This window comes from Acanthaster planci, linkage group LG07, assembly GCF_054643075.1.
Source record: "Acanthaster planci isolate LZ-2023a linkage group LG07, COTS_SCS, whole genome shotgun sequence".
Taxonomy (NCBI): domain Eukaryota; kingdom Metazoa; phylum Echinodermata; class Asteroidea; order Valvatida; family Acanthasteridae; genus Acanthaster; species Acanthaster planci.
The window spans coordinates 3,375,227-3,397,535 of NC_141783.1; the positions used below are offsets into that span (position 1 = coordinate 3,375,227).

At 44.0% G+C, this 22,309-nt stretch overlaps 2 protein-coding genes and 2 pseudogenes across 3 annotated transcripts in view; 3 read left to right on the plus strand and 1 right to left on the minus strand.

Annotated features, from left to right (window-relative positions):
• LOC110990245 (uncharacterized) overlaps positions 1-21,978 on the minus strand; it is a 52,147-nt gene extending 30,169 nt beyond the window's left edge. Inside the window, exon 1 of one of the 2 annotated variants that reach the window (XM_087138795.1) lies at positions 20,552-21,978. In XM_087138795.1, coding sequence (XP_086994921.1) covers positions 20,552-20,554 — 3 coding nt within the window. In that variant the 5' untranslated portion in view covers positions 20,555-21,978. The remainder of the gene's footprint in view (positions 1-20,551) is intronic. The other variant, XM_087138792.1, reaches the window with a different exon arrangement.
• LOC147798541 (uncharacterized) lies at positions 7,008-7,814 on the plus strand. Its single transcript, XM_087139196.1, has one exon. The coding sequence runs from the start codon at positions 7,164-7,166 to the stop codon at positions 7,812-7,814; it is 651 nt and encodes a 216-aa protein (XP_086995322.1). The 5' UTR covers positions 7,008-7,163.
• LOC147798542 (uncharacterized) lies at positions 7,865-10,073 on the plus strand (annotated as a pseudogene).
• LOC147798543 (uncharacterized) lies at positions 16,778-18,032 on the plus strand (annotated as a pseudogene).
• Positions 21,979-22,309: the final 331 nt, after the last annotated feature.

The following is a 22,309-nucleotide window of genomic DNA, read 5'->3' on the forward strand; positions in this document are numbered from 1 at the left end:
AGGTGGGGGTATCATCAGGTACCACCTGACTCATTGTTGCCTTCTCTAAGGTGTTTCAACCTTAATAGAAAGTCACTACAAAGGTTAGGACAATCAAGTTAAGCTGTCCCACTGTGAAGTGACAGAGTGATAGTGATAAAGAAACACAGCCAAGAAAGGAGGAGATGCTTCCCAACTCTAAGGACAAAGTGAAAATGACAGGAGGAAGGAAGATAAGGGACTGGGCTTATCAGCAGCATGGAGCTCAGAGAATGAGGAGGAGTAAGTACTAAATGTCTAAATCTAAATCACATGTAGTTACTTGCAGTAGGTGCCTCCATTTCCCTCATCTGATATCAAGCAAGGTTTCCCTAACAAGGAAGCAGCTGTGAATAGGTCACAGACATCCTACGTGACTCAGTCTGAATGATGAAGGATTGAGGCCAAGGAGGTTGAACCAGAAACTGACAAGCAACCCAACTCACTCCCCTCCCCAAATGATGAAGGAATAAATGAGCACGTTATGGATAAGCATATGAACAACTTTGATCTATGCATACTACATGTACGTACGGGATAAACTTAGTAGAGACAAGGAGGTTGGATGGGATTAGAAAGATGTAACAAGGCATTCACGAACCAAGGGTCCAAAAACAAAGAGCGGTTGGTGGCGATTCAAACAGGAATTGAAGTCACATTCCAGCATGTAATGAATGCTTAATAAAGTAGACAGAAGATACCCTGCAATCATGGCAATGGACGGTGATGAGTGTTATGGGGAGGGGCAATCAACAGTTCTGCTTTTAGCAACAAATGAACATTAAACAGCCAGTTCTGAACTGGGGCAGTGTCTTTGGAGCTGCTAAGCACAATGAAATTTACTATGAAAGCTACTGGACAAAATGAAATGAAATGTTCTCTATGTTGGCTGGTCACCAGCTGATATGTGACCTATGAATTTGCTTAGCCAGTGCTATTTCCAGCTTAGGAGCTCCGTGACACTGGACCCAAATGTTATCAAGCAAGTCTTTCTCTGTGACTACTCTTCTTACTTGTCACATTTGTATTTGGTCTTGGGGCCTGTTTCACAATGATTCAGATCTTGATCAGTGATCCCAGTGCTGGTTTGTTTCATTCATTGGGTGGATTGTGATGTCATTAAACCAACGTCAGATCACTGATCCAGATCTTGATCAGTGATCCCAACGCTGGTTTGCTTAATTTATTAGATGGATTGTCGTGTCAGTGAACCAATACCAGATCACTGATCAGGATCCGGATCAGGGCAAAACAAACAGGCCTTTGATCTTTTTTGTTTGTTTTTTCAACAACTTTATGCTTAATTCTACCATTACTCCCAACACTCAGACTTGGGATTGATCTCTGCCCATTTGGCTTGATGAAGTTTCAATCACTAACATTAGTTGTTAGGACCAGGGCCAGATTCAATAGTTCTCTTACTGGAAGCAAATAACAAAAACAGCATTTTACAAATTACCAAGAAATCTAACATGGATACACATGCATTCATCCTCTGCTAATAAGGACTTGTTACTGGATTGAACACAGAATTTTAGTGGCAGTACTGTCATCCAAATATTGCACTATTAGCACAGCCATGAATCAAGTACTAGTCCTGTCCAATTCCCAAGTTATCACATGTACAGGCCCCATTGCCAGTAAGAGGGAGAACCTAGAGGGGCTGGGACCCCATGGGAAGTAGCTGTCCCCATTGACAAAAAAAATCTCTCTTGCCCTTGTGATGTGCCCCTAGCTAGTAGAGTGGCTCCCAAAGCCTGAAACTGGCAATGGGGCTGTACATGCAACTTCTGCCAAATTAAACACAAAATATTGCTACTAAACATTACAGTTAAAGTGTTGCTTTTTAAATACTTGTCCTTTTAAAGGTCATTTTGCACACAGCGGATACTGCTTTGAAATTCAATACAGTCACTGTAGTTCAAAGGAAGTTTGTAGAATTCTTCCCACTTTCCAAACTGAAATACTGACTTCAATTAATTATGTTGTGTATTTGCTGGGCCCTCTAAGGCAAAAGTAATTGAGTTTTTTTCAGTTTCCAAAGTAAATGTTCCACGTTCAAATTACTGGATTGACTTGGAAGAATACATCACTATAAATTGGCCATCTTATCCATCCATCTACATGTAGCTACATCCATGCTTAAACTTCCTGGAAATATGGCAATCAGGATTTGTGATTACAAATGCCTTTCCATTCCAGTTTTTATACGATCTCAATACTCGTGAATTGATTCCACTCCCATGTGCATTTGGAAAACATCCATCAGCAACATCTTCCCAGTGCCATTTTTACATGAATGTTTCAGAAAAAATCTTCAGTATGGTATCAGCTGTGTATAGATGAGGGCTCACATCCAGAAAATCCAACCCATTTTGGTCATTCTAGTGAAAAGACTGCTCATGAGGATCACTGATAAGACCACTCAACTGAATTTGTACCCAATCTGCGGACGCCACTGTTTGGTATTTGATTGATCAACATATGGGAAACATCTTCACCGTCAGCAAGGGTTTGGAACCCCACTGACACCCTGATGTTAGGCCATTCCAAGGTTCAGATGCATTCCTATATTACTTACATCAACAATGAAGTCCTGTCTGAAATGAGACTGATTGAATTGTTAATCATACACATCAGTTTTTTTAATAAACATAAAGTAACCATGTTAAAGTTACTTTCATCTCCTTATACATGTACAGAACATTAACATTATACGTACAAATGTGCTGTGTGATTGTATTATATTGGAGAAAACAATGAATTATTGAGCATGTAATTAATGCATAATACCCGCTGCAGGTGCAGCATTCAATGGAGCTTGGAGATTGATCTTTGTCTTGTATAAACTCATCAGGTGCGATTTTGCTGCTGTGCATGAACAGTGACAACAGTGAAATCTGTGACGGGACAGAGGATGGCATACGTGGGCAAAGATCCAACAGTCACAAACCGAAAGCCATTGCCCCATCATTGCTCAAGTATGAAGCCTAAGGTCCACAGCCACAAACCCAATATTGCTATTTGACTGTCTTCTCTGTGTCACCACTGAGGATGTGTTTGAATGCAAGATGCCACAGCCAACATTTGGAACATGTCATTGCTTTCTCCAAAGTCTACAAATACACTCTCCATGAACATCTGCAGTATTCAGAAGTAAGACACAGTAACGTTGTTATTCATAAAGCCCACTGTGCATAACAGTAGAACATGGTACATGTACACATTATGAGATACAGGTCTTGGCTTTTCTTTTTGTCATAACAAACATCATGAAATGAACTGATCAAGAAAATGATATATTCTTAAGCTAAATTACATTGCAAACCCAAGGATGGAATTCTTTTGGGGAAGCCATGAAACTCAGGAATAAGCCATTTGTGAGTTAAATTTGAACAAACTCTGGTGCACTGAGTAATCTAATTGTACATAAACGTAACAATTTGAATTCCCCAGACTAAAGACACTGTTGCTGTACCTTGTGACTCGGGGCAAGCTTTTGCATACTGACCAGCATCTCTGGAATGGACTGGTTCCTTTGTGCCCTTCTCTTTGGTCAAGAACTGTGTAAATGTATTGTTGCAAGGCATCTCTTATGTAACTAAGCAAAAGCTTGCCCCGAATGTGATAAATGCATTCCTTTACCATGACTAACTTTAACATGACTAACATGCATTATACAGAGTTACTCATTCGTAACTCTAGTCAGTAGACTATTTACATAAATTTTATTTAATGTTTGAAGCATGTTGAAAAGCAGAAATGTTGAGGTCATGCCCAAGACCATCTAAAGGCACAGTGATGACAGGATGCTATGGACTGGGATACTGCAGGCCTCCTTGGGGTGCAGCCTGGAAAGAAGTTTAGTTCTTTGTTCTGAGACTTTCTCGTTTCTTCATTTGTTGCAACAAATCAAGAATACCTCATTGTCTTAGTCAAAGTGATAATTGAATCCTTTGCCCAAAGACAGCTCCCATTCACGTACTTGCATGATCATCTTTACAAGAGGTAAAATGTTTTGCTTCAAATGCTTTAAAATACTAGTTTGGGACCCTTTGTTTGCATGCATGTGATGAAATACCACAAGCACATTGTCAGACAGTGCAGGAATACACGTAGGTATGTGGATACTGAATTGTAATTTGCAACATCAACATCTCTGGTGAATGTTTGAATGACTGGGAGGGAGGGGTCAGTAGAGTAAAACTAGTGACCGAGAATTTCTTCAAACTCAAGGTGAGAGAAGGTAGGGGAAGCCTTTTGAGTTAGACATTAAAAGTCTTATGGAATAAGTCAGGAATTAGCTGTCAGTGGGCTCATGGTGTTTTGAGGTGTATATGTACCAATAATATTGACAATGTGAAATGGTTTGTAAAAGAATGCAAGCTAGAGAAGGAAAGGCAGGTTGGTGTTGAGATTTAGACAAAATGTACCGGATTTCAACAGAGCAAGAGGAAAACATGGTTACAGTTACACATGGCACTGAGACCAAATTGTGTTCATAAGAAACTTTCAGAAAAAGTGGCAGTGTTGGACCTTAATAAGACACCTTCATGTAAATTTATGCATGACAATCTTCATGGGACAGAATATGTTGGAGGGGCAGAGCCAATCAGGGCAAGGCACGGTGTTTGAAACGGGTCTATCGGAGCAGAGTATAATGATGCATGAATCTGAGAAGCTTCATGGGACAGAATATGCATGAGGGTGGGAGAAATTATAAAGAGCGCGGAATTTGGTCAGCCTGCCATATGTCTAGCCTTCTGCTATTTGTCAAGAAGAAGAAGTTCAGATCAATGAAATCACGCCTCCTGTTCAAGATGAAACAACCATGATGGTCTTCACACTGAAGAAACTTTTGTAATAAATTTTGTAATAAAGCGGCCTTTAAAGGGCCCATGAAAAGCAATTTTTATCATTGCAAATGGAAGATTATACGTTTAAGAAGATTTCCTGTAAATAAAAGTCATTTTAGTAATTGATACGCAAGAGAAAAATAATAATAAAGAGTGTTTGCCAAACAGCCCCGCCCATGTCGAAGTACCTAATTAACATAGAAATTTTGCATGAATGTGACGTACGTTTGTGAAGTCATCGACTAGCTAGCAGCCCCCCGATGCACGTTTGCCCATTGTAACTCAGCGTGTTATAGTATTACAGTACGACTTCAAGATCACCAACTTGCCGATGTTCTAATGATATTTCTGGAAATGCCAACTACATGTAGGTGTGTTGCTGCAGGTTGTGGAAATACTTCAAAAAATGGCACAAGCATGCATAATTTAACAAAAAATGTGAAATATTGAAAAATTTGGGCCGCAAAAGTCAAGCTCACACGGGCCAAGTGGACTGGACCAACAGCAAGCTCAAAACTCTGCAGCGACCACTTCAAGCCGGAATGTTTTGAGCCAATTGCAAGCCTGCAAGATTCATTTGGCATGAAGTTCAGGAGGCTGCTAAAACGGATGCAGTGCCTACGATATTCCTATCAAGTGAGAAGTCCAAGACAAAAAAACAGAAAAACGAAGAGGAGCCTTATAGAAGCGCGAACAGAAAAGGCTACGATATTTCCACGTACGCCAGGGTACAGCCATATAGGTTTGGAAAACAGTAGTATATTGTGAGCAAAATCATACCGTGTTGAGGTGGGACCGTATTGAGGTGTGAGGTGGGATGAGGTGGTACCGTATTGAGGTGGAGGTGGGATGAGGTGGTGTGAGGTGGAGGTGGTGCGAGGTGGGATGAGGTGGAGGTGGTGCGAGGTGGTGTGAGGTGGGAGTGAATTATCATATACCTGATGTGAAACAAAAGAATTGATAAATTATACATATAATATACGTATAAATTATGCGAATGGCGTCAAGCCGGGACGAAGTCGCGGGTTGAGTGGAGTTCCCGGAGGGACTCCACGCCGAACCACGGAGTGGTGAGGAGGGCTCACCCCACGGTAGTGTTCAACTGGTGTTAGCCAGTTGGGGAACGAGTGACGAAGTCACGAAGTGGACGCGTAAATTTTCAAATCGATAAAATAAATGAATAAAATAAAATTCAAAGCAAAATACCTGTTTCGATTTTCTGTTCAAACTTCTGTCCGAATGGCTTGACTGGACGACCGTATACCGAGGTGGTGTGAGGTGGAGGTGGTGCGAGGTGGTGTGAGGTGGAGGTGGTGCGAGGTGGTGTGAGGTGTGAGTGAATTATCATATACCTGACGTGAAACAAAAGAATTGATAATTTATACGTATAATATACGTATAAATTATGCGAATGGCGTCAAGCCGGGACGAAGTCGCGGGTTGAGTGGAGTTCCCGGAGGGACTCCACGCAGGATACATGGTTGCCAGAGGGACTTGCACAACAAATATCACCTACAGTAAACATCTTTTAAGCAACATCCTCATCCAACGAGATGATGCAGGTCTCAATTTCTATGGGCCGGCTGTCAGTCACTCAGCGTTTTGTTGAAGTACGAAGAGTAAGGAGCTGAGTTCGCCTCGCAAATCCGTGGTTGCCAGAGAGACTTTCACAACAAACATCACTTCTTGCGCATCTTGGCCCCAAAGTCCGCGTCTAAAAAGATTGTTGATTGTCGTTGCCAAGGTATTTCCCCAAACATGGTCCTCCTCTGGGGAGGATATAACATGGATGTAACGCACGATTCAGTTCAAATCCGATCTCCGAGAGTCATCTGTCATCCCTTCCGAGTCAACTTTTTGCAGCCTTGTTCTACCAACGTTAATAACTATAGTTATGTCTCAGCCATGGGAGAGTCCCGACTACACCAATAGTCAGCTGGAGGAGATTCAGCGCATCGCCGACGAGATGTATGCAAAGGTAGACATAAAAACAATTTCGATTTTAACTTTATTAGCTTTCTTGCTATATTTTGCATTGAGTATATGTGATGTAGCTTTACTTGGCAGAATGGCGCCGCGGACAAGTCAAAACAAGTATATTTGTCTTTCACTGATTGGTTGACTGCTGAGTAGCAACGACTTGTTGTGGTAACAAAGAGACCGACTGTATAAAAGTCGGAGCATTTTAATTTCGCGTCACTCTCTGCTAAACCAGAACACGACACGAGCTCCGCTTTACAGCGTCATTTTATCGCCAGTCAGTCTCGCTAACGTAAACTGCAAAACGCGATGGCATCGGAATCTGGAAGTGGTTTTCCTCCACCCTCTCCAACGGTCAATTCGGATGCAGGGCCGTTCGACTCTGTGAAGAAGTTGACTCATGACCAAGTAAAAAGGGGATGGCGGGAGGCTTTCAGTACGACCGAGCAGAAGCCGTACTATTACAACATTTTCACCTGTGAAAGCGTGTGGTCCATTCCTACCGGCTACCCAGAGCAGGAAGAAGAGAGTCAAGTACACTATCGGCCGGAGCCTGACGTGCTAGCGGCTGCTATGGCAGAATTGAGCGGTCATCCACCCTTGAAACTCGCCCAGCCTCCCTTCGTGAAGGGAAAGTCTGCAGCGAACAGAAAACTGTCGCCAGATGGCAATGAAGAAGGCACCGCCAGCAAGAGGAAGTGTTTCGCCCCAGACCCTAACCAGGAGGAAAACGACAGCAACGCCGTCAGGTTCCACATTGGAGGTGAGCCTTATGCTTTTGTCAAGCGTTTCAAGGACCGTGTTTACGTTAACATCAGAGAATACTACTACAACGAAAACAAGACTAAGCTGTTGGCCGGAAAAAAGGGGTTGAATTTGTCGGCCGAAGAATGGAAGAATCTGCACGCCCAGGGCGCAGATGTCACCGAGGCTGTGGCAAAGCTCACCCAGCAACTTTAACTCAAACCTTAATGTTTTCTACTCTTCGCTGTTTGCAGATGTTTTGGGACATGTTCAAGACAGCCATATCTGTACCCGGCCTCTCTTTGCAGTATCTGTTTTTGACACTCGCAGATAACATATCCTTTTCCCTCATCGACGAGCCCAACAAGGACTTGTATTACCTGCTGAAAAAGAACATTGTCGGGGGCCCGTCCATAGTGTTCCACCGCTACCATGAGAGGGGGAAGACACAGATTCGAGGAGGACCGCAGCAGTGTGCCAATATTGTCGGGTTTGATGCAAACGCCTTGTATCTGTGGTCCTTGATGCAACCAATGCCGGTCGGGACTTTTATCAGGCGACGAGAAGAAGACAACTTCAAGCCAGTGCCGAGCCACAAGTGGGGAGCCAAGGCATCAGAATGGTTGGAGTGGGTGGCACACACTGATGGTCTCTTCATTCGCCATCAACTCAACCGCGGTGAAAAGCGAGTGGGGTCGAGGGCAATTCCAGTAGACGGCTTCTGTAAAGAGAACAATACCGTTTACCAGTTCCATGGCTGTTTCTGGCACGGGCATCGCTGTCATCTGAATCCCCAAGAATTCAACCCTGTGAAGAACCTGCCGCGTGCTGAACTGAGGCGACAGACTGAGGAGATATCCACCTACATCCGGGCCCAGGGTCATAGTCTGGTCGAGATGTGGGAATGTGAATGGACTCGCTTGCAACAGGAAGATGCCAACGCCGCTGACTTTGTCCGTTCCAGAAGACTGCCTCACCAGCATAAGACACTCAACCAGCGTGGCATCCTGGATGCAGTCGTCAACGAAGAGCTCTTCGGCCTGGTGGAGTGCGATATCGATGTACCCGCCCAACTTCGCGAGACGTTTGCAGAAATGCCGCCCATCTTCAAGAACGTCGAGATTAGCCGCGAGGACATTGGGGACCATATGCGGGAGTATGCAGAGAGGGAAAGTCTGATGAAGTCACCTCGCCGCAGCCTCATCGGTAGTATGTTTGGTCGCCGTATTCTACTAGCCTCTCCGCTGTTACGGTGGTACATACAGCATGGTCTTCACGTTACACATATCTACCAGTTCATTCAGTATGGGCAGGCAGCGTGTTTTCAACCCTTCGGGGAGGCGGTCAGCAACGCCAGGAGGGACGGTGACGTCGACCCGTCTAAAGGAATCATCGCAGACACCATGAAGCTCCTGGGGAATTCCGCCTATGGCAAGACGGTGACCAACCAGGAGAAACACCTGCAAGTTCAAGTTGCACACAGCGATGAAGCAGCATCTCGTCTCATCAACCTGCCCAATTTCCGTGCCCTCCATACACTGGACGAGAAACTATATGAGGTGGAGCTCAACAAAAAAGCCATCCGCCTGGGTCTCCCGTTGCATTTGGTTTCTTCGTCTACCAATATGCCAAACTGCGTATGCTCCAATTTTACTTTGACTTTCTCCTGAAGTTCATTGATCCCGCAGATTTTCAGCTCTGCGAAATGGACACTGATTCTGCGTACATGGCCATTTCGGCGCAGAGATTGGAGGACATCATCAAGCCACATCTGCGGGACCAGTTTCAGCGTGAGAAGTCATCCTGGTTTCCCCGCAACGACACCCCTACCCATCGTGCCTTCGACAAGCGCACACCTGGCCTCTTCAAAGTCGAATGGGAGGGGGACGGCATCGTCGCCCTTTGCAGCAAAACGTATTACTGCTTCGGTGACCAAGATAAGGCAAGCTGCAAGGGGATCAACAAAAGGACCAACAACATCAGCAAGCGGCGATACTTGGATACGCTTCAGACACAGCAAGCCGGGGAAGGGGTCAACCGCGGCTTCCGGATGCGGGAGGACGGCATGCACACCTACCAGCAGGTGAAGACTGCGTTCACTTACCTCTATCCCAAGAGGAAGGTGGCACCGGATGGAGTAACAACAACATACTTGGACCTCTAGGACATTGGAACTCTAAAAGGGCCACAACCAAAATGAAACCAACAAAACAAATGAAAACACACGCAAAACTGTAAAAATACGCAAGTGCAATGGAAACTCCGCAAGTATACAATCATTGAAATAACCTTGAACGCTATAATATCAGGTGGATGTTTCCCTCGATTTACAGTTTCCAAAGTTGGATGTTTGCCATCATTTCTAAATTCTTGTCGATTCAAGACAAATTTCCAAAGGTGCTTATTTGCGTTAAATTTGTAATTTTCTAAATTCTTGTCGTTTCAAAACAAATTTCCAAAGGTGCTTATTTGCGTTGAATTTTGCCTTTTTGTAATTCTTGTTGTTTCTGTTTGAATTTTAATTTGCAATATCTAAGTTCTCCTTGTTTCTGTTTAAGTCTTAATTTGATTTGATTTTCCTCAGCGTAAAGAAAGACAGTCTTTTTCAAGAATAAAATATGATCGAAACAAGAAGAAAAGAAAATTTCTTTCTTTAAGTAGTTTGAAACTTTAGGAAACAACAATAATAACAATAATTATAAAATAGAATAAGGTTAAATCAAAATAAATTAAAAAAAATAAAAATAAAATGTATAAAAAAAAAAATAAAAAAAAAAATAGAAGCAACATTGGGACAGGGGCGGTAATAAAAAATTTAAAAAAAAATTAAAAAAAATTAAAAAAAAGGGGGGGGGAAATGAAGATTGGATACCTTTAAAATCTACCGCATTACTTTAAAAGGGTTCATTTGCTCAGATGGACGCGAGACTTAAACATCCCTTTACTTCCGTCATCGCTGGTCCTACGGGGAGCGGGAAAACCCAGTTTGTGAAACGACTCATACTTGCTGATGGAAATACACTCATCGAACCGGCTCTTGACAATATTATCTGGTGTTACGGGGAATATCAAGATGCTTATGACCATCTGGCTAGTCTGGTGCCTCAAATTCGATTTGTGGAGGGCTTTCCCGATGATCTACTTCATTCCCTGGACCGAAGTCAAAGAAACTTGGTTGTAATCGATGATCTCATGTCAGAAAGCGGCAACAACGCAAAGGTCACCGAGCTTTTTACCAAGGGAAGCCATCACAGAAACCTGTCGGTTATTCTCATTTTACAAAATTTATTTTACAAGGGAAAAGAAATGCGAACTATAAGTTTAAACGCTCATTACATGGTCCTTTTTAAGAATCCAAGAGATGCATCGCAGATTACACATTTAGCGAGACAGATGTACCCGAGTAAACCCAAATACATGATGGAGGCTTATCGAGATGCAACTGCCGCACCCTATGGTTATCTTTTCGTCGATTTAAAACCGGACACTCCAGAAAACCTGAGACTCAGAACCAACATTTTTCCCGGCGAATACCCGGTTGTTTACGTCGCCAAGGTATAAATGATAGGGTTTGCAATGGACATCAATCATTTGAAGATGACGAGGCGACTGCAGCACAACGCTCCCTACCTCCACGTGCTGGCCAGGGGGAGCGACAAGCAGAGACAGGGAGTGATCCAAGGAGCCAACAAAGAACTGATAGCCTGTTTATGTGAGTGCGCCCTCAACATCCTTAATGGTAACGTACCTCTGAAACCATCGGAAAAGAAGAAATTACTTGAAATACAAACGTCACTTGCGTGCGCTCAGCAACAAAAAAACTCCTGCTCTAAAGAAAAAGAAACTTTTACGTCAAAAGGGAGGTTTCCTCGGAGCTTTACTCACTCCAGTACTGAGTGCCCTCGGCGGATTACTTTTTAAATAAACATGGAGCACACCAAGAAAATGATTCTCGTGCCTCAAGAAACGCTGGCAAAATTACAGTCAGCGAGACGATTGGAACAAACGCCAACGACACGCGTGGTGCATAGCTTGGATGCTGAGATGAGGGATCTCTTAGAGCGGCAAAATATTTCAGACGAAGATAAAATTAAGCTTTATCACCAGACACTGCAACGCTACATCAACCTAAACAAACAAAGAATGGCACCACTGACCATGACTTTGGAGACCAAGAAGGACAATGATCAACCCACCAGGCTGGAGCCGAAGGCGCCGGCAGGAGACGAGCCGCCAAAATTGGAGGGAAAAGGTAGTTTTGATGATTCTTCTAAGGTCAAGGTGCACCTGAGAGAAGAACCGGAAGAAGAGGAGTCTTTCCACCTTTCTCGTTTGTTTGCCGAAGCGCCACACCTCAAGTCAACTCCCAAACCCAGAAAGAGGAGAGGAAAAACAGCAGCCGGTACGAGAACATCGGCGCGCTTAAAGCCTAAATGGACTCCTTATTAATCTGATCATCAGCACCAGTACCGTCATTTAACACTGGCCCACCATGGAGTGCTGTCGGCCGAAACCGGGCTGCGGTTTCCATCAACTGGCTCAAAAAATGCGCTGCGTGTGTCTCTGCTGTCGTAGTAAAGTCATAATCCAGAACTCAGATTTCCAGGATGGCACGGAACGAGACGTTTCTGAAACGAGTGTATTACGATCCCCAAAATCCAGCCGGTTTTGGTGGTGTGGAGGCTGTTTACCGTGCTGCTCGAAGAGACAACGTGGACACCGACCGGAAACAAATTAAAACCTGGCTGAGTGAACAACCCACGTATACGCTACACAAACCCATTCGTAGACAGTTTCAGCGGAACAGGGTTGTGGTGGGTGGTATCGACCACCAATGGCAGGCAGATCTGGTAGATATGAGGTCGCTCAGTCGATTTAATGCAAATTACAACTATCTCCTGACGTGTATCGACATCTTGTCAAAATATGCCTGGGTCGTCCCGCTCAAAACTAAGACCGGCAGTGCCCTAATTGCGGGTTTCAAGACAATCTTAAAAAGTGGGCGGAAACCCCAAATGCTGCAGACCGACAAAGGAACTGAGTTTCTCAACCGACAATTTCAGTCCTTTCTCAAGAAAAGAAACATCAAATTTTTCACCACGCAGAACGAAACAAAAGCCAGTGTGGTGGAGCGATTCAACAGGACGCTCAAGACAAAAATGTACAAGTATTTCACGGCCACCAACAGTCGGGTGTACATCAAGGTTTTACCAAAATTGATGTCTGCGTACAATAACGCGTATCACAGAAGTATCAAGGCCGCTCCGGCTTCGGTAAATATTCAAAACGCCGAAACTGTATGGACAAATTTGTACAACAATCCTTCAGTACAATCAACCATTTTCAAATTTGCTGTGGGAGACACGGTGCGCATCAGTATGGTGACCAGACCGTTCAGAAAAGGATATCTCCCAAGCTGGACCACCGAACTGTTTACGATCAGCGCGCAAATCCCACGGCGCCCACCCGTGTACAAGTTGAAGGATTATGATGGGGAAGAATTGGAAGGGACCTTCTACGAACAGGAGCTCCAACGGGTCGTGAAATCGGACGATCTGTATCAGGTGGAGAAAGTGTTATGCAAGCGGAAAAAAGGGGGGAAAACAGAGTATTTTGTCAAGTGGGTCGGCTACCCCAACAAATTTAACAGCTGGGTGACGAGTCTGCGCAGGTTATAAAAACTTGCAGATGTCAGTGGTGGTTCTCACAGTACCGAGCCAACCTTCACCATGGCGGACTCATTCTACGTCACGCTCCCTAGTAACAGTTCCATGGACACACATCCCAACAACACGCTTAGCCATTTTTACGTGAATTTACCTACACCCCTTTCTTTCGAAGGAGACTGGGAAGTGGCCTTGGCCGAAGTGACCTATCCGCATCGCTGGTTGAACGTGATTGAAGGGAATCTTTTGGCTTGTTCGGCCGGATCGGAAGACTCCAGATTTCACTTTCACCACATACCAGAGGGATATTACCTGACATCTGAAGAATTGTTGAGGAATTTCGAACCTCCCATCGAGCACGGCGGGCTCGTCCGATTCAAGTACAATAAGTTTATTCAAAAAGTCATCATCAAGACAAACAACAGAGTGGCAATTAAACTACTGGGTCGTCTGGCAAACCTGCTCGGCTTTGATGACGGTGCGGTCGTAGTCGGGACCGCGAAGAGCACCAGAGTGGTGGATATGCAGCCATTCTACTCACTTTTTATTTACACTAATATTGTCGAGTACCACACCGTGGGAGACACCCGGGCGCCCTTACTGCGCATTGTAAATGTGGACGGTCAGTACGGTGAAACTGTGACCAAAATCTACGACAGTCCCCACTACATGCCCCTGAAACACAAGTTGGTTCACATGATTGAAATAGATATAAGGGATAGTACAGGACAGCCCATTCCATTTGTGAGCGGGAGAGTCATCGTGAAACTTCACTTTAGAAGGAAGCGCTCGTCTTACTTCAACTGAACACCATGAGGAGCAGTTATCTACCCAGCAGTAGCAAGCATTACGAAGATTATTACATCAGCCAAGTGGGGTGCGGTCACCCCGTGTTCACTGGCCCGAGAAATCAGAGAGGCTATGGACTTGGAGGAATTCTGGGTGGACTGTTCCGCTCTGCCATGCCCCTGCTCAAACAGGGAGCTAAAACTCTGGGTCGGGAAGCGATCCGTACGGGTGTAGGCATCGCGCAAGATGCGCTAGAAGGCAAAAATATTAAGACGTCAGCTAAAAACCGACTCCGCCACGCCGGGCGCAACCTGGCAAACACGGCCCTTCGCAGTGTGGAGACTAGAGTTACGGGAGCCCTGCGGCGCGGTATAAAAAGGAAAGCAAACGGCAGACACGCCAGTACCTCGTCCCGCAAGAGAGCGAGAAGATCTCACGACATCTTCGACTAAGCTCTGCACACCTTTTAGCTTCCCCGATTCTCATCATGTCGCTCCTACACGATAATTCGTGCGAGTGCACCAAATCCGAACTGGACTTATTTTCTGTACCACCCACTCAGACCAGTATCGTCAAGGGACAGTGGGAAGAATTCCACCCCATTTCTACCATCTCCGATGGAGGACCCATCGAGTTTTTCGTGCCGGGATCAGGAGATGAATACATGGATTTCAACCAAAGTCAGCTTTACGTCAAAGCCAAAATAACCAAGGCGGACGGTTCCAATTTAACAGAGAATGATCACGTGGGCCCCGTCAATTTATTCTTACAGTCCCTATTCAGCCAGATTGACGTCAGTTTGAACGAACGCCTCATCTCACCCTCCACACCTACTTACCCCTACCGCGCCTTGCTGGAGACCATCCTCACCTACGGTACTGATGCCATGATATCCCAACTTACTTCTGCATTGTTTTACAAGGACACCGCCGGCAAGATGGACAATGCCGACCCCGCAGGGGACGATGATGCCGTCGATCAGGGCCTGAAAAGGAGACATGAGTACACCAAAAACAGCAAAGTGGTGGACCTGATCGGCCCCATTCACAGTGATATTTTCTTTCAGGACAGACACATGCTGAACGGCGTGGACGTGAAACTGAAGCTCATTCGCAGCAGCAACGCGTTCTGCCTCATGGCCTCTGGACCCAACCCTAATTACAAAGTGGTTTTTAATAATTGGGTGACTTTATCAGACAAAGTCAGTCCCAAAAAAGGTAATTAGATTGACAATTTTGTTTGGGTGGACCAAAGAATTAGACCAACAAGTTGGACACCGGGAAAATGGTCTGTAGAGTTCGAGGCTTCATGCTTAATTTCAGAAATAGTCAGAAGATCAATTTTGACACGGTAGTTAAAATGGTAAAAGATGCCAGTACAAACGCCTCACCATCGAGAATCCGCACCATATAACCAGGGATCTTAAAACGAGAATGATTCCTACAAAGTCACTGTTCACAGATTACAGGACCTGCTATAACAAGAGGGTAATGGTGGACGATTTCGACACTTTGCCCTATGAGTTACCAGACGGCATAATAGGCCAGGTTGGCTTGCACTGTTCACATTAGATCAAAAAATGCCATGGCAACCACACCTTCTCAGAGTTATCTCGGCTCTAAATGTTCTCCTGTGTTTATTCAAATTGTAGTGTTAATTATACTTGTTATTGCTGTTGGCTATTTTATCATCTATTTTTGGAACTGTAATGTCCAATATCTTGGACAGCAATGTGTTTCAGAATCTGATTTCTGAAGTGCCTGTACTTGACGCTGTAAAGAATGCCAGTTTAATATATATATATAGGTTTTGTGTTATGATGTCATCATTTTATAAGGTATAAATTCCTGTCGCATTTTGGGCAGTGAATCATTTTTTCTCATGGGTTTCAACTTCCAACATTCCACAACATTTTGCATAGTGAGACCCACTGGCTGTGGTAAGATTCAATGGGTCAGTAAATTGATAAAACACTGTCACAATATCTTTGTGGGGGCACCTGAGAGAATTCTGTGGGTTATGGTCAGCATCAGCTGGCTTACCAGGAACTGTCTTGTGATCTACCTGCTGTTCAGTTTGTGGAGGGGTTGGTCAGAGGCTATCGACCCAGCACAACAAAATCTAGTGGTTTTGGCGATTTAATGCACACTCCAATGCACGCTAAGAGGTGTGCAGGCAATCCCTGCCTGCCAAGAGGTGTGCAAGCAATCCCTGCCTGCCAAGAGGTGTGCAGGTAATCCCTGCCTGCCAAGAGGTGTGCAGTGCAAGCAATCCATGCTTGCCAAGAGGTGTGCAGGTAATCCCTGCCTGCCAAGAGGTGTGCAGTGCAAGCAATCTCTGCCTGTCAAGAGGTGTGCAAGGAATCTCTGCCTGTAAAGAGGTGTGCAAGCAATCCCTGCCTGCCAAGAGGTGTGTAGGTAATCCCTGCCTGCCAAGAGGTGTGCAAGCAATCTCTGCCCGTCAAGAGGTATGCAAGCAATCCCTGCCTACCAAGAGGTGTGCAGGTAATCCCTGCCTGTCAAGAGGTGTGCAAGCAATCCCTGCTTGCTAAGAGGTGTTCAAGCAATCCATGCCTGGATTTGGTACTTTTAGTCGATTAAAGTCCAGTGAGTATCTTGTGCAGATGTAAGTTCATATGAAGCATAAACATAAAACGAAACAACACTGTGGAAAGACTATATTGTTGCAATTCATGAGTTTGTGACCAAAGTTACAAGTGGAGTGATGAGTAGATTCGATAGAAAATGCAACATTGAAGTGCAGCATGATGTTCCCCAAACAGTACCTGTACAAAATCCACTCAAGAGTTGTGGATGCGTCCACCTCTTATCAAAGGAAGGATGACTGTGGTTCTGCAGCCTTTTTGACCTACGATAGATTGTGTCAGAAAGTACTTTGGAGCCAAGATGCTATCATCTAATGGTGTTAAAGCCAGGGACTGATTGCCAAGGAAATGGCATGTCCAACATGCTTGCAATCAATGTCAATCCTTGAGGCCAACAACAGAGCAGATCGTGTGAAATGGGAATGACGAATTGGTCAGAAAAGACACCAGTGTGAGAAATCAATCTGAACCAACAGTTAGTTCTCGCAGAGCAACTGATCACTAGAAGAAACTCTGAAGTATACCTACTGGTGGTGTTGAGATTTAAACAAGAACAAATTCGTAAGCAGCTCCAGTTGGGTCAACACACAGGTGTGGACTGGAACATGTCCTGCACGGACACATGTGAAGTCATGCTGTTGCAGATGGGCAAGAAAAAGATCGGAGGAGAGGTGAAGCAAGTCCAGATTGACGAAAGTAAAACAGGGAAACATAAATATTAACGGGGACACCTTATTGAGGGACAATGGGTGTTTGATGGCACTGAGGAAGATACAAGGGAGTGCTTTATTGTTACAGTGGAACAACATGATGAAGGCACCCTCTGTCCTCTAATTCAAAGCTCCGGGCACAACAATTGTATCGGACTGGTGGAAAGCCTACTCCAACCTCCAGAAATATCTCTACAAGACAAGGAATCACTCTAAGGAATTTGTGAACAGTGAAAGTGGCCACACCAATAACATAGAGGGACACTGGAGGAAAATGAAGTCGGGCCTACCAACCTATAGTCAGCAGAAGCATCACTATTCCAGCTATCTTACCTCATTTCTGTGCCAGTGCAAACAGAAGGACAGCAACATTTCCTTGTATTTCATCCGTGATGTAGCTAAAGTATATAAATCTATGTGAATGAAATACTGGCCTTCACAGATAAAAGGAGTACTGTTTAGCTGTACAAAAATAAGAAGAATAATGTTAATTTAAAGTCTTTGTCTTTCTTTGCCCTTTCAGAAACTGTTGATGCATGGAGGTAGGAAAAGAAGGAGTTGGCACGGGTTCTCCCAATTAGCACCTTCCGCGGTCGCTGCAGAAAGCTACGGGTTTTCCGTTGTGGCTGACTAGTTTTACGACCACCGCTAATCCCCTTGTGCGCTATGTTTCATGCCACTTGCTCTGGCCGTTGCACTTGCAAATAAGCTTTACTGGAGTTGATATTCCTGCCATCAAAGAGTCGAATATATCTTCAGGACATGCGCAGTAGATTTCTGGCGTGGGGACGCTATCGCCATGTTCTTTTTCGAATGCGCAACGAAATTCTACCCTACTGCAGTTTTTGAACGGAGATAATCGGCCAATTTTTTGGCTTTGAGAGGTAATTTTTCAGATTTCAAAAAAACTGAGTTTTGTAGATTTATATGGAGAAATTTTGGCTGTTTTCAGAAGGATCCTGCCATGCCCTGTGAATGAAATTAACGGAAAATGCTTCTGAAGCGTGGCGCTTCCGTGTTGAATAAGAATTGTAACTTAGTGATGCTTAGCACTTCCAAAAATAATGATAATTGCGATGCCTAAAACGAAAACATGACGCACTTCTGATTGAATTTAATATAGAACTGGGGTTTTTATTCCCCTATAATCACACCGAAGCGAAGGAATTGGCATTGATTCAGCGTTATTACGTTTATGAGACATGATCAGTCATTGAAATATTTTTTATATTTTATTTTTAACACTGGCCTGTTGAATTCCTCATCATTTTTATGTACATTTAATTTCAACATTTTTCCTAATGTCAATGTGGATAAGGAATTACATGTGATCGTAAAACTGAAAATAGGCTACTGACTAAATAGCCATGGTACATGTAAATCACAAAAGACATGACAGAAAAAGGCCTAGCCTAGTGAGATTAGGCTATACACAAGCGTAATTTTTTTTTATAATATGTAGTGTCAGTCATCATTTCATTGAATCATATATGAGAATAAAATGAATGGTCATGATCATTCGTAGCCTAATTTTTGTTTTCCAAATTAGCACCGAATGATCAACATGTAAATCATGTACATAGGCCTCCTATAGTAGGGAGCCCATACATGCTACAGGCCCTTATATCGTGGAGGTTGGAATGGCCCAATGTTAAATTTTTTTGTAAATTAATTGTACACATTTTAATTTATCTTTCAGTCATCAGTGACTCCATGCACATTCGTCAAGAATGGCACCACACGTACATTGTCTGAGAAATCTCTGCAGATTATGTGGTCATGACCGAGCAATCACTGAAGGAAGATGTCCGGTTTCGAAAGAAAAAGTATCCAAGCTGATAAGTGCAGCATTCGATGTTAGGGTTGAAGAAGACCAGCCTGACAAACATCCACCTTTCATCTGTAAGCTGTGCCAGATGAAGCTCAAGTAGTGGTGGGAGAAATATGGCAGGAGAAACATGAAATCCAAAACCTGCAACATCAATCTGGCTACTTTTACAAGTGATTCCTGTGATTCCTGTGATTCCTGCTCCCAGAAATCAGTGTGTGATGATGACCCCATGTCTTCACTGCAAGTGTACAAGGAGAAAGCTGAAAGCTGTGGATTGTTGACATGGATCGGTGACGGGCTTCTTCAGATCATGAAGATGGGTCCAAGATGCATTCCCGTGTGTTATTTCACAGTCTTTACCACCTTCACATGGAAGTTAGTAATAGCTGGCATTGAGGTCCAACATGACAGGCTGTCCCTTGAATTACCAACACAGTTGTCTCTTGATGATTGTTTAAAGGTGTGTGAGGCACTGGCATCAAAACAAGTGTGTGAAGGAAATAGTGATTTCCGTGAAATCTTGGAGCTGAAAAGAGGGCCTGATGGAGAATGTCCAGTGTATGTTGTGGGTGACACAATACGTCATAAAAGTTGCCGTCTTCTTGTTGAAGGAGGAAATCGCTGTTCAGTATGCCGCATTCATAGAAGTGACTTGGCAGGTGTCCTGCATCGGTTGCGTTCTAAGTCGGCGTTGCCTGTAAACTCGACATCGAAGCGGCCATTGTCATCTATGACATATTCCATGCTCAAGCAGAAAACCTGCACGCTGCAGAAGGAGAGAAAGGAGCTCAAGCGAAAGCTGTGTCAGATGCAGAACAAAATTGAAGATATGATTCAGGCTGAAGGGATGAAAGTTGAACCTGGCATGAACAGTGCATTGATAGAAACTGTAACTTTCAACAACAACCAGATGAAAGAGATGTTCCCAGAGGAATCAGCTGCAAGGCTCTTCATTTTCATGGGAGGCAATGTCTGACGAATCTACTGGTAGAAATGAATATGAAGCAAAAAAAAAAAAAAAGAATAGGCCTACAGAGTTAAGAGGAAAAATGTAGCATGTTGAAAATGATGGCAAGTCATGGCCGGCCAAACCATCCATCTGAACATTTCATAATTTTTTTTTTCAAATTATGCCTAGCACTGCCTAGGCCTAGGCCCTAATCATGCTAATGCAAATTGACAACAGGCAGTACAGGATCAGGACATGCAGGATCGATCATCATCGATGCATTGCATTGTCATGTGCATGTGCAAGTTTTGTCACCCTTTTCTATTTTAGAGGGTAGTAACCAGACATGTCAAGGCTGAAAAGTATGTTGTTCCAACTCAAGGAAAGGAAAGGGAGCACTTACCATCAGTGAGCCTGGTAGTACTGTCGGCTTTGCGACAGAAGCAACAAAACCAGGATCCCTTTGGAATGTTGTCGTCGGACAGCCCCACGCAATCGAAATGAAACCATTCGATACTGCATCCGGCCTTATCACAGGCTATCATGTCTGTAGTTGCCGGAAGTCCACACACACAGTATCTTGGCATCTCTTCTTCACATTCATCGTCGGGAAAGTCAAAAATCTCCTCCTCACTCTCCTATAAATCGCTCAAATCAGACCCGTTATAAAAGTCATCAGCCCTGTAGACCGCCATTTTTTCATTTGCGTTGGGAGCCCGTGCGCGTGCGCAATGCCTACTAATATCCCAGCATGCAACGTGCTTGTGGTTTTTGGCAGCCCGGACCGTTGTTTACTTTGCGGTCATGATCTTATCGCGGCATGAGACATAGCCCCTCTGATCTTCGCTCGCGCTAACTCCTTCTTTTCCTACCTCCATGGTTGATGTAAGGAACAACTTATAGGCACATAATTTGTAAATTACCAAGAACCGTCTAGTAAAAGTGTTCAATTATGAATGACATCAGCATGGCTAAAGTACACATACCTATCTCATTGAAATTGTTTGGTTATTGCCCTGAAAATGAACAATGGGAAATGAAATACAGAATTGCTTACAGCAACTGAAGCATGTCCATGAAATATGCAATAACATTTGAAAGTGGGCCAAGTGTGTTAAGTAATTATACAAAAATGTAGAAACTTTTTTATCTCATTGGAATTGTTTGGTTATACATGTACATGCACCCCTGAAAATAAACAATTGATGAGCTAGAGTAATGTCAGTTGAACGTATTTGTCCGAATGGAGTGGTGGCGGCCGGTATTCATTAAAGTTTTGTTTGTCACAGTTTGCATGACGGTTTACCAACACCTAATGTAGAATTAACATGGAAATTGTGTCTCTGAATGGGAATGTACCATCATCTTTTCACACTCCTATGACATACTCCTTGCCCTTTTAGGGGGTATTGTCGGTCGATGGTTACACAAACTGCCCGAGAATACCATCTTGTTTAGCAAGCAAGGTATCTTCACGCTGCCTCCCTCTCTGTTAACCGTACACCGAGTATGACCACAGACTTGCACCACCAATCTCGGCCACATAGACTGACACACTCGTAACACACATTATTCGGAATCCCACCCCATTTCCGCAATCGGAAAACATAATCGCCCACGCCAACAAACACACTTTGGGTATACATTCCTAAAACTGGCAATGGGCTAACCCACAAGGGCCTTACGGCTTACAAACAAACTAACACAATCTGGGAAACACCAAAATTTCAGCGAAATGTAACCACAATCCCCAAATCACCTAGGATTTAGACACGATTTTCGCTAAAACCCACAAACCAAACTAAAACAACAGGTTTCCCTTATCCACAACTTCCAGTCATATCTTACCCAAACCCACCCCCCCAAAAGCATTTTTTTACCCAAAAAGAAACACACACACCAACTGAAAACACTGGGATTCCTCCTACTAGCGCATCAGCGCACCCATTGGACAACGCACTGACCAATCACAATGCACAGTTCTTTTGCCACACTTCAGTGCACCCTCTGCCACGCTACACAAACAACAGTTTTATAAACACCTATCTGGCCATTTCACAGCCATTCAGACAACATGTCTAAACTTAACAAGTCTTCGGGCAAGAACAAGATCAAGGCCAGCTGCCATGCTCAACCATTAGCATCGCCCAGCTCTGACTTG